The 12,259-nt window shown below is 39.7% G+C and overlaps 2 protein-coding genes and 4 non-coding genes across 7 annotated transcripts in view; 5 read left to right on the top strand and 1 right to left on the bottom strand.

Moving 5' to 3' along the window:
• ZWILCH (zwilch kinetochore protein) overlaps positions 1–6,935 on the bottom strand; it is a 39,368-nt gene extending 32,433 nt beyond the window's left edge. The window contains exons 1-3 of one of the 2 annotated variants that reach the window (XM_019948714.3): positions 6,705–6,935; positions 3,474–3,525; positions 204–299 (exon numbers count right to left, since the gene is read on the bottom strand). In XM_019948714.3, coding sequence (XP_019804273.1) covers positions 204–299; positions 3,474–3,525; positions 6,705–6,757 — 201 coding nt within the window. In that variant the 5' untranslated portion in view covers positions 6,758–6,935. The remainder of the gene's footprint in view (positions 1–203; positions 300–3,473; positions 3,526–6,704) is intronic. The other variant, XM_019948707.3, reaches the window with a different exon arrangement.
• A 241-nt stretch (positions 6,936–7,176) lies between these two features.
• Positions 7,177–12,148, top strand: RPL4 (ribosomal protein L4). Its single transcript, XM_019948654.3, has 10 exons — positions 7,177–7,305; positions 8,695–8,866; positions 9,057–9,163; positions 9,528–9,666; positions 10,133–10,257; positions 10,532–10,661; positions 10,918–11,074; positions 11,365–11,448; positions 11,558–11,678; positions 11,762–12,148. Exons 1-10 carry the CDS (start codon positions 7,303–7,305, stop codon positions 12,053–12,055), a joined length of 1,332 nt encoding a protein of 443 aa, XP_019804213.1. The 5' UTR covers positions 7,177–7,302; the 3' UTR covers positions 12,056–12,148.
• On the top strand, positions 8,915–8,985 carry LOC117311308 (small nucleolar RNA SNORD18). The gene has a single exon (XR_004525522.1). It is a non-coding gene; the product is annotated as a small nucleolar RNA SNORD18 (small nucleolar RNA).
• LOC117311389 (small nucleolar RNA SNORD16) lies at positions 9,368–9,466 on the top strand. Its single transcript, XR_004525594.1, has one exon. It is a non-coding gene; the product is annotated as a small nucleolar RNA SNORD16 (small nucleolar RNA).
• Positions 9,969–10,040, top strand: LOC117311305 (small nucleolar RNA SNORD18). Its single transcript, XR_004525519.1, has one exon. It is a non-coding gene; the product is annotated as a small nucleolar RNA SNORD18 (small nucleolar RNA).
• LOC117311307 (small nucleolar RNA SNORD18) lies at positions 10,721–10,791 on the top strand. Its single transcript, XR_004525521.1, has one exon. It is a non-coding gene; the product is annotated as a small nucleolar RNA SNORD18 (small nucleolar RNA).
• Positions 12,149–12,259: the final 111 nt, after the last annotated feature.

Below are 12,259 nucleotides of genomic sequence, written 5' to 3'. Positions count from 1 at the left end.
TTGCAATGAGGCTACCAGAAAATTTTTAATTACGTATGTGGTTCACATTATCTCTCTGTTGGACAGCACTGTACTTACTACTAAAAGATATTAGAATCCACTATCACTAACATGCTGATAAGAAAATGTGTACATTTGAGATTATCCACAAGACACCAAATTTGGCTGTTAAGAATTAACCACAAAGCCCAAGCACTACTTACCACTTTTTCCACGATGAATACTGTGTCATTTTCATTTAGAATATTTTTCAAAGGGTTTGGTTGGCCTTTGCTGATCAACTGCACTTGAACATCAGCCTATTAAAAATGGATTAAGGTCCAGCAATGTTATAGATACACACATATATATGTACAAATATTTAAACACATAAAGACCAGTTCTATGCAAGTAACTGGAAAAGAGAATTTGAACAAGATGTAATGTTTTCAAAATATAATTTCATTTATTCTTTGCCCATGTTGTTTTTCGTGTTGAGAAAATCTAGCTGGGGAATTCTCTGGTGGTTGAGTGGTTAGGACTCTGCACTTTCACTGCTGAGGGCGTGGGTTCAATCCCTGGTCGGAGAACTAAGATCCCTGCAAGCTGTGGCATGGGCAAAAAAAAAAAATTCTAGCTCTTATATCTGTTATCTATGTGCTTCAAGGCCCACCTAAAGAGCACCCTGCCTTGTAAGACCTTTTGATTAGGATCACGCTGACATCCTCTTCCCCAATCATATTGGATTTACTGTTATGAACCATAAAATTAGCTCTTTACTAAACATTATCTTTTTTTCTGATTGTACTATGGAATTTAGAACTTTATCAGTTTATAGGAACTGCATATTTCTTCATTCCAATTGCAATAAACATTTATTGTATAAAAGTTTGGAAACAGGTAGCTAAAAGAGATTTTTTAAAACTCATCTATAATTCTACTAGCCAGAGTAGTCACTACTATTATTAGTCTTTTTGGTGTATATTTTGCCTGATGTTTTTCCAGACATATAAATAAATTTATTTAAAGAGAAACATATCGGGACTTCCCTGGTGGTGCAGTGGTTAAGAATCTGCCTGCCAATGTAGGGGACACAGGTTCGATCCCTGGTCGGGGAAGATCCCACAGGCCGCAGAGCACCTAAGCCTGCGAACCACAACTACTGAGCCCGCATGCCACAACTACTGAAGCCTGCCTGCCTAGAGCCTGTGCTCCGCAACAAGAGAAGCCACCACAGTGAGAAGCCTGCGCAGAGTAGCCCTGCAGAAGCTACCCTTCTGCAACAAAGAGTAGCCCACGCTCGCCGCAATTAGAGAAAGCCTGCGCGCAGCAACAAAGACCCAACTCAGCCAAAATAAATAAATAATAAATAAATAAAATAAAATAATAGAAATATATCTGTTATTTTGATAACTCAATAGGATTTTGCTTAAAAAATAAATAGAACATTCTAATGGTTTCATACCATGAACTTCTTTCCATGCCATTAAATGTTCTTAGGCTGTCTAGTACCATGGATCTACTATCACATAATTCCATATTATTCAACATTTGGGTATTTTCAAGTTATATGCTATAACAAACAATTGATAATGGACATCCTTTAAGTACTTTAAGATGAATATCTAAAATCACATTGATATTGTCAAATTGCCTTTCAAATATGTCATACCCACATATTTGCATTCCCATCACTTAGGTCAACACATTATTTTCATTGTTTACTTTTATCTCTGTTATTGTTTTAATTTTCATTTATTTGATCACTAATGAGAGTGAACAGCGTCTAATATTATTATTGATAAATACCTCTCACTATTTGAACCTATTTCTTAGTTTGGATATTGAAGCATTTAGATACTAAGTTCAGAGAGCAAAGGATGCTTTGTTATTCTGATCTACTAAGTTCTTGATCAAGTACAGTTGTGGGTAGAATTAAGTCCTCCCAAAAGATAAGCTGAAGTCCTAACCTCTGATTCCTCTGAATGTGACCTTATTTGGAAATAGGATCTTTGCAAATGTAATCAAATTAAGATGAAGATTAACTAGGTTGGGGGGGGCGTGGCCCTAAACCCAATGACTGGTATATTTACAAGGAGAGAGAGATTTAGAGACATAGACACACAGGGAGAATGTTATGTGCTGACAAAGGCAGGTATTTCAACAAGCCAGGAAACACCAAGGATTGTTGGAAACTACCAGAAGCTAGGAAGAGGCAAGGAAGGATCCTTTCATAGAGACTTCAGCTGGAACACAGCCCTGCTGACACCTTGATTTCAGACTCCTAGTCCCCAGAACTGTGAGAGAATACATTTCTCATGTTTTAAGAAAACTAATGTGTAGTACATTGTTACAGCAGCCGTAGGAAACTAATATAAGTACCAACTGGTAATAATTCAGATAGGGAGGGATTAATAATACATTTACTTGGATATATTTGATTTTTGAGTTTGGTTAGTGAGAATTCAGATAGTAAGAGATAACTATACAGTTGGCCATTGAAGAACACAGGTTTTAACTGTATGGGTCCACTTATAAACAAATGTTTTTCAACAGTAAACGCTATAGTACTACATGACCCACTGTCGGTTGAATCCACAGATGTAGAACCTCGGATATGGAGGAACCACATATAGGGAGAGTCCACTATAAAGTTATAATCAGATTTTTGACTGTAGAGGGCCAGCACCCTTAACCCCTTTGTTGTTCAAGGGTCAACAGTATTTGTATTTTTCTTTCTGTGGTTACTTATTTGTATCCTTTGCCTATTCTATTAATGATTGTCTGTTTTCCTGATTGATTTTAAGAGCTTTTTATATATTTTACACACATGGATATTAGCCCATTTATGACTATTTCTCCTCAGCTCGTCTTTTAGAATATAAATTTTAGTTTGCTAATTGTTTTAAGGGATTAAGTTCTATGGGGAGTTTACCTATGGAACACTTGGCATATATTAGATGCTTAAACTTAATAAATTCATGAATGTTTATAGCAGCTTTATTCATAATTATCGAAAACTGGAAACAATCCAAGTGTGTATCAACTGGCGAAACAGTGGAATACTACTCAACAATAAAAAGGAATGAACTACTGATACACACAACAACACAGTTGAATCTCAAATGCATTACATACTCATTGAGAGAAACCTGACCCAAAAGGCTACAAACTATATGGTTTTATTTATATGACATTCTGGAAAAGGCAATACAGAAGACAGAAAACAGAGATATAAAACAGATTAGTAGCTGCCAGGGAACAGGGGAAACGGTTGACTATAAAGGGACATGAGGGGATTTTTTGGAGGTGATAGCAATGTTCTTGATTTTGGGGGTAGTTATATGACTAAATGCATTTGTAAAAATTCATAGAACTGTACTCTAAAAGGGTGACATTTAGTCTACGTAAATTAACTTCAGTAAACTCAACTTTTAAAAACTCAAAATTTTAGGATGATTGAGTTGTTTAAAAACCAAATAAAATGTTCATACCTCATAGATAAATGGATCTTTACAGATTCCTTTCTTTTCTTCATCAAATTCCCTGAAATGCAGAACCACATGTGAGAAATAGAGCTATAGTATTCTGTCATTTAAACTCAGGAGTTAGCCATTACTTTCTCCAAGAGAAAAGCAAAATGCAAAGTATTCATGGCAGTCCTAAGGCATGGTTGAGAAGGAAGAAAAAAGCAGAAAAAGAGTATTAGGTTAACAAGGAAAAAAAAAAGAGATGTGATAGAGATTAATAGACAGCTGCCCCAAAGTGGGTACTACTGCTTCTCAGAGGCCGCAGGAAATTAGGTTGCCTACCTCTACTCTTGTAACTTTTAAAACACAGTACCAATTACTATTAAAGTGTAAGTTACTACATGATTTTTGGGAAGTAAAAATGACTGGATTCTGACCTGCCACTGAATCAGCAGGTAACCATGGAGAAGTTATTTAAGGGTCCCAGGCCTTGGATTTCTATTGCTAAAATGGAAGCATCTATCCTCCGTTTTCATGAGCTGTCACTAAAACATTAGTAAATTTGATAATGCTAAAGCATTTCCTTTTTAAAATGTAAGCACAAAACTCTAAGATACTTCATGATTATCATTTTATTCAAGAAAGTTGATCCCAAAGCATGTAAACTATTAGCCATTAACATACCAAAATGCACATCAGCCTGATCTACACTCTGAAAGAAAAGAATCCTTAGAGTCCTAAAGGAACCCAACAGAATGGTTTCAGGATACCATTTATTGTTTGATCCACTCTATAACTCACTGAGATAAAAACTATGACCCACATTTTGGACAAGATTGTGACTTATTCTTAAAGAAGTTTAACTTCTATGTATGCATAACTCAGGGATGTTATTCAATCAATCATTCAAGAATCATGTCACCAGTATGTGTATTATGGGCAGGCACTCTGTGGACAAAAAAGTTGCCTGCCATTCTGGTAAACACCGAATGCTGCCCACCATAAAACCATCAGCCACGGCAGCCACCCTGGTGCACCCTGAGGGGAATTCAGGATGCAGAAAAACAGGATACTGGCCCTAGACAGTTAAGATGCGTATCAAAGGAATAATTTCAATGAGTCCAGACTCTTACATCTTCCCATACATGGAAAAGCACTAAAATCATTAACTTGAGATGTCTGTTCTTGTGATTAGCAGTAAACTTTTGATGTTCAACTACTTTTTTGTTTTGTTTTGCTTTGTTTTTGTTGGTTTATTCCCCCAGCAAAAACTCCTATATATTCTGACAACTCCCTTACCTCTTTGGATCAGTTCTTCAGAGCTATCTGAGAAGCTGATTCCCAGGCTATAGTCCTCAGTAAGGTCCCCAAATAACATAACTTTTGGGTTTTGGTGTTTTTTTTGTCAACAATTCTTTTTTTTTTTTTTCCACACACACACACACAAACACACACACACACACACACACACACACTGTATTTTATTTTTACAAGAGATAAATAGACTGACACCAAGCACTGTAAATGGATGACCACAGCAAAAGCAACCATGATTGCAATTACCAAACACGAAGCACATACTATGTCATAATATTTAGTCAACAATTCTTACTAGATGTCCAAGATATAAAACAAATGCATAGCCTCTGGTTCATAGTCTTGACTGTAGTCCAACTAGCAAACCAACAATTGCAATACAGGGTGATGAGTCCCAACAGAGGGGAGTGCGGGGTACTGTTGTGGCACAAAGGAAGAGGTTTTGCTAGAGGGCTTGAACTGTATGCTGAAAGCCAAGAGGAGCTCACTACAAGATTTTAAATGAGAAAGATCTCCCTGACCTCCTGATGTGGAGGCTATAAACTTGGAGGCCAGGAAAATAGCTGTGAATAACTTGTAGTACTTCAAAAAAGTGATGATGGTGAACAAAAGCAGTAGGGATGGAGGGAGAACAAGGGCACATGGTGACTGACTAGATGGGACAGGGGTGGGTGGCAGTGTAAAAGAGAACCAAGTTACAGTCTTGGACTTGTAACTCTTAACTCATAGACAGAATTCAGGAGACTGTCAGGTTGTGGGGAATAGATGAATTCAGTTTCACAGACGTTGAGTTTGAGGTCTCATTTGGAAATTTCCAGTAGGCAGGTAGCTACAAAGGCAGTGTGAGGGATACAGGTGGAAAGAAAAACTAACACCTATGAAATAATTAGAAAATGCAAAAGGTCTAAATAAAGTTGTATCAACAAGGGACTGGTTAAATAAACATAAAATAGCCATACAATGAAATATTATATAGCTGTTAAAAACAATGAGACGTATAGGCTCTCATACTGAAAGCTATCCAAGACATTGTTTAAGAAAAAAAAGAAAGAAAAAGCTAGTGATCTTTCTATAATGTTGAAAAACCTGACTAGCATTACCACTTTTGTAGGCAGGAAATAAAAGCAATGAAGACAAATAATGAAAAAGTATGTCATTTAGAAAAGAAGGGGATAGATTACAACAGTTATCAAAGTGTCACGCCCACGCCCGCAGCATCTGTTTCACCTGAAACTGGTTACAAAAGGGAAATTCTTTAGCCCCACCCCAGACCTACTAAATGAGAAACCCTGGAAGGGGGCCCAGCAATATGTTTTGGCAACCTGCCAGGTGATAGTGCTTCATGCTCAAATTTGAGAACTACTGGATTCGATTTTTATGTTGGATACAGAACTGGATGGAATCCCCTTTAGTACTAGTGTTCACTATATGAATAAAACGAAGTCTTAAGAGCACTGTGAAACAAAGGTGCTTTAAAGAGCCGACACACCATCACGTTATCATTATAACTGTTGCTCATATAACTATCTTGAATAGACTATAACAACACGTTTCACGCCAGCCAGGCTTTAAACAGGTGAAGGATGTCAACATCTAGTTTTCTCTATCCTGGTAGGTGCCCCTAACATATCACAAGTTGTGTGCATTGTAAGAGTGAATAATGTGCCTCTTGGAAAACTTGGCACCTTCCACCTCGGGTGACAATGTACACATGTTTTCTCCTAAACGAGACTACAAGCAGCAGGGCCTACAGCGCCAACCCCACACTGGAGCAGGTAACCGGCGTCTCCCCAGCTCCCGGGAAAGCGGACTTCGTCTACAACATTCGCGCCGCTGGAAACTGGCAAGGCGCTAATCCCCAAGGCTGTGGAAAGAGGGATACCCCGAGGGAGAAGTGCTGTCCTCACAGCCAAGACAAAAGCAGGGGCTACTACTCACTGAAGGAGATGAGCGTAAAACTCCTCAGCAGCTCGGTTGGTTCGCGCCCACATCCCGCCCCAGTTTGACTGCAGATCCGAAACCGCCAAACTGAAATGCGCGCCAGACGCTGACTTCCGGGGTTATGACCCCCTGCCGGGACTACTTTTACCACCACCACCCCCTCAACAGGTCCCGTTTGTCCACAAGGTTAAACTTTTATAGCATACAGCTGTTTTTCCTGTCCCAATAGTTTTCCATTCCCGTAAGAAAAAGTTAAAATAAGTTGTAACGGTTGAGGGGGAAAAGACACTCGTCTCGCGAGAGTTGGCCTCGCCCCCATATGGATTACTCCGCGAAAAGGAGTCCCTTGTTTCTAAGTGCTCTTTTTGGCTTTGGAAGTCAATAGATACCGTAATTTGACATATATGAAGAAATAATACGCTATTTTTATTTTTGTAGAGTGGTATAGATATATTTTGTGTCCCTGTATTGGTTTTGAGACGGGGCAGGGTGGGGGACGAGTTGAAGGTTACATACAGAGTGGGAGTGCTAAGCACTTCCTTTTCCTGTGGGAGCCGCCGGGTTGAGGGGAGCGTGGCCTTCTCCTCTCCCCGCCATGGTGAGTGAAAGTTCTCTCCGTTGGACCTTTCTCTGCTCTTGGGGCCTGGCAGGAATGGGCTTGGAGGTTCAGGGCATAAAACCTTCATGAGGGGAAGCGAGGAGAAGGAGATGGGGACCAAAGGGCTGGGATCTGTGGCTGGGATCTGGGAAGTGAGGCTCTCCGGCAGCCATCTTAGAGGCAACGTGTGCGAGCCGGCGCAGGGCGCGTTTGGAAGCGACACAGGAGGACCCCCCAGATCGTTCTCGGGCGCAGAAGGACCTTTGGAATTCTGGCTTCCCTTGGATCTTGAAAGAATGGGTTCTACTGAAGACTTGGAAATTTGCAGGGCCTAAGACTGAGTCTGGGTGGGAGTCAGTTTGGGGTCTTGTATCTCCGTGCCCGGCTTAGTAAGGAATACTTCGTCTCTTGAGAGATTTCGTTAAAGAAAAAACTTGTATTTCCACTTTTTTCCTGAATTATTGTGTGTTCATCTTAAGAATTGTCTCTGAAAGCATTCTGGTCCTCTTGCTTTAAAATTTAATTGTTGTGTATGTACTGCATAAATAACTTCTGTATATGTGCCTTGGGGAGTTGAGTGAACAAAATAGGGAAAAAGCACTATTCTTATGAAGCTTCGATCGTAATTGAGCTGGTCAAAATGCATCGTAATGTTCGATGGTAGTAAGTGCTGTAGACATAGGAAGTTGGAGAGAAAGCAGTAATTGGGCTTTATAAACAGTGATCAGAGAAACCTGAAGGAGGTGAGGAAGGGTATCTTTAGGTAGGAGACTGGTTGCATCTGAGGCAGCTCAGGAATGGCCGTGAGTGTAGGCCTGAACATCTGGAAGAGTATGGAAAGCGAGGTTGAGCATGTTGTGTACATCCTGCTTGGGATGTTTTCCTTTGAGGTGGTAAGTGTTTGGAGAAGATTGAGCAAGAAGTAACAGGGCTGTTGTTTTTACTAGTAATTTTTGGAACCTGTGTTTGGAATGGGATGAAGGGGGCAAGGATGGATGTTTGGAGGAGTGGAGCCCTGGTAGATTTGCTGACATTTGGGATGAAAGAGTTTGGATGATGGCATTAAATTGCATTTTCAAACCTTACAGTATGGTTTTGATTATTTTGCTTTCTAAGGCCTCATTTAAAAGTTTAATAATAAAGCGTTCTCTTTGAAAATCATGAAAATTCTGTGGCAGAACTTGAGAATCATGTGTCCTTCAAGTATTTACTGATGTTAATAGACCTGATGGTGTGTTGGTAACTTAGCCTTTGTTTTTGGTTTAAGTTTTATCTACCTCATCAAACTCTAGTCTCTTCTGGAACTGAACCGTTAATGCTTTTGTTGGCACGTGAGAAGAGTGCCTCTGACATGGCTTGTCAATATAAATATTTTTTTTGTTTTCCCAGGCGTGTGCTCGTCCACTGATATCAGTGTACTCTGAAAAGGGGGAGTCATCTGGCAAAAATGTCACTTTGCCTGCTGTGTTCAAGGCTCCCATTCGACCAGATATTGTGAACTTTGTTCACACCAACTTGCGCAAAAACAACAGACAGCCCTATGCTGTCAGTGAGTTAGCAGGTATGGATTTAGATCTTTCCTGGGTTGACTTTTTAAGAGGTACTTAACAGCAGTGATGAAATTTCACTCCATTGGTCCGTGTTTCTGAACCACATGATTTTCCTGGATGTTCTGATGCTGTTTGCTACCGTGCATGTAGTCAGAATGGTGTGGTTGGGTAGCTAAAACTTGGGTTTCTTCACAATTTCAGGTCATCAAACCAGTGCTGAGTCTTGGGGTACTGGCAGAGCTGTGGCTCGAATTCCCAGGGTTCGAGGTGGTGGCACTCACCGTTCTGGCCAGGGTGCTTTTGGAAATGTATCCTTCGTTTAACCACCTAGACTAGTCAGCTGTGGCATTTAAAAGGCTGGACTTGTCTTTTTCTTGTTAGTAGTTGCAAAATAATTTATGCTGAAGATGCTAGTGTCCAGATTAAACATTTCTCTAGACAGATTTGAAATCTGGAAGATTTTTCCGTCATAATTTTTAAAGCCAACAGGTTTGACAGTAGGAGGTTTTGCTTGCAGTGATGTCGTAATTTGCGCCTTACTCTGTTCTCAGCGACAGTTGCCTGCTGTCAGTAAGCTGGTTCAGAAGGGTGACGAAAATTCTTACTGAGCAAGGCATAACCTGTTTTTAATTCCTAAAATTTGAGAAATGTGATTCTTAACTGGGAAAACAGATGTGTCGTGGGGGCCGCATGTTTGCACCAACCAAGACCTGGCGACGTTGGCACCGCAGAGTGAATACAACGCAGAAGCGATATGCCATCTGCTCTGCGTTGGCTGCCTCGGCTTTACCAGCGCTGGTCATGTCTAAAGGTTTGTGATATTTTATATTCTAGGAGTCGTATAAAATACCCCTTTTTTCCTCTACCTGACCCTTTTCATTGGTGTTAACAGCCTGTGTACATTCACCTCATCCTAGAGTGTCTGGCTAAATTTCCGTCTGCTAAATACTAGTTATGATCATTTCAGTCTTAATCATCAGTGAATACTGTGTATCCAGCTCAGTCATCAGTGAATACTATGTAACTGGGAGAACTAATTCAAATAAAGTGATGTCGTATATTGTTAGAAAACTTTTCCATCTTGTCATGTTGCTTCCTCTTTTTATTTAACTGTCAAAATGATGAGATTCCACTTCATTGGTCCGTGTTTCTGAAACACATGATATTTGTGGAAATTCTGATTTGGCAAATTGTATACACCATTTTTATTTTGTGGGTTCGATTCAGTTTTTCAAAGGGTGCAGGGTAACCACGTCACTGTTAATTGGCTTTGTCAGGTCATCGTATAGAGGAAGTTCCTGAACTTCCTTTGGTGGTTGAAGATAAAGTTGAAGGCTACAAGAAGACCAAGGAGGCTGTTTTGCTCCTGAAGAAACTTAAGGCTTGGAATGATATCAAAAAGGTAGATTTTGTGGTCCTTCACACAAATTTGTTGCCAGATTTTAAATTTCAAAAGATTACTGAAGGGGACAGTATAACTAAACCGCAGTGGATGTGAGAGCAAGGACTCTGGAACCAAATTACTTGAGTTTGAAACCTGAAATCATTGCTGTGTTAAATTTAGGCAAGTCATTTTTGCCTCTAGTTTGATCATCTGTAAAATGAAGTTTTTTAAACTATGAAGATCTATTGCAGGGATCATATCTCAATCAAAATACCAAACCTCACTTTGTTAGGTCTACGCCTCGCAGCGAATGAGAGCTGGCAAAGGCAAAATGAGAAACCGTCGCCGTATCCAGCGCAGGGGACCCTGCATCATTTATAATGAGGACAATGGTATCATCAAGGCCTTCAGAAACATCCCTGGTAAATCTTGTACTGCTTACATGTTTTAATTACCCATGCTATGCAAGCTTACTCAGCTTTTATTATGATGAGATTCCACTTTATGGTCTGTGTTTCTGAAACTTCATGATTTTGTGGAAGTTCTGATTCTTGGCTGAATGAGTGAGCCATTGATGGTTGAAATTCATGATTAAAATACTTCTTGGGTGCTATAAAGATGATTTGTGTTTCTTCTGTTGAAATGCAGGCTCCCTAATTCTTGTTTTCCCTTTAAAAGGAATTACTCTGCTTAATGTAAGCAAACTGAACATTTTGAAACTTGCTCCTGGTGGGCACGTGGGACGTTTCTGCATTTGGACTGAAAGTGCTTTCCGCAAGTTAGATGAGCTGTATGGCACTTGGCGTAAATCTGCCTCCCTCAAGAGTAACTACAAGTGAGTGTAATTCATATATTGAACATGGTGTTTATGCTGTGGATAGTGTTCAAAATTGGTTTGCATATTTTCTAAATAACGGATTGTGTTGCCATTTCCTCCTTGTAAACAGATGCAATATGTGGAAATGGTGAGATTCTGAGAAGTGATAGTATAGTGGAAATTCTGATTGTATTCTGTCGAGCTTAAATGATTAAAAGTAATTTTTTGTTGAGGTTCATGTTCTTTAGTCAGTTACATGAGAAATAGGAGTTGAGCCTCTATAGTCAGCGTTTTCTGTTTTCATTTAGCCTCCCCATGCACAAGATGCTCAATACAGACCTTAGCAGAATCTTGAAAAGCCCAGAGATCCAAAGAGCCCTCCGAGCACCACGGTAAAGTTGTGATATTCACTGTAATTCTTGCCTAGCCTCACACTATTGGGTATTTCAGAAATATGGGTAATGTAAATAAACTATAAATATAGTCTCTACCTTTTTATAGCAAGAAGATTCATCGCAGAGTCTTGAAGAAGAATCCACTGAAAAACCTGAGAATCATGTTGAAGCTAAACCCATATGCAAAGACCATGCGCCGGAACACCATTCTTCGCCAGGCCAGGAACGTAAGCAATAATTTGGGTTTTGCTAATATATGTTGAGTTTTTAGAAAGATTTGATTCTTAGATTTTCTTCTAATTTGTTGCAGCACAAAATCCGGATGGATAGGGTAGCAGCAGCACTAGAAGCCAAATCAGATGAGAAGGGGATTCCAGGCAAGAAGCCTGTGATGGGAAAGAAGGGAAAGGAGGCCATTTGCGTTAAGAAGCTGAAGAAGCCGAAGAAGCCAAAGAAGCCTTTGGTGGGAAAAAAGGCTGCAGTGACCAAGAAACCAGCAGCTAAAAAGAAGCCTGCTAAAAAGAAGCCCGCAGAAAAGAAGCCTGCAGAAAAGAAGCCCACAGAAAAGAAACCCACCACAGAGGAAAAGAAGGCTGCTGCATAAAGTTAAATTTGTTTATTTGGTGAAGGTCAAATCATTTTGGACAGCTAATTTTGAATAAAGACCTTATGATCAAAGAGGCAGTGAGAAACATGACTTGGATGTGTTGTGTGAATCTTGGTTAGAATTTTTTTTACTGACACTTTGTTCTTCATAATTCAAGCCTTTTAAGTCTGGTATAAAATGGAGCCTTGGATTTAGTATAAA

The sequence above is a fragment of the Tursiops truncatus genome, chromosome 2 (genome assembly GCF_011762595.2).
Source record: "Tursiops truncatus isolate mTurTru1 chromosome 2, mTurTru1.mat.Y, whole genome shotgun sequence".
In the NCBI taxonomy this organism is placed as follows: domain Eukaryota; kingdom Metazoa; phylum Chordata; class Mammalia; order Artiodactyla; family Delphinidae; genus Tursiops; species Tursiops truncatus.
This window is presented reverse-complemented; position numbering and strand designations above follow the sequence as displayed.

Coding starts and splice junctions, on each gene's coding strand:
- RPL4 (XM_019948654.3), top strand. Junction 10,662..10,917: donor GGCCTTCAGAAACATCCCTG/GTAAATCTTGTA, acceptor TCCCTTTAAAAG/GAATTACTCTGCTTAATGTA. Junction 11,679..11,761: donor TTCTTCGCCAGGCCAGGAAC/GTAAGCAATAAT, acceptor AATTTGTTGCAG/CACAAAATCCGGATGGATAG.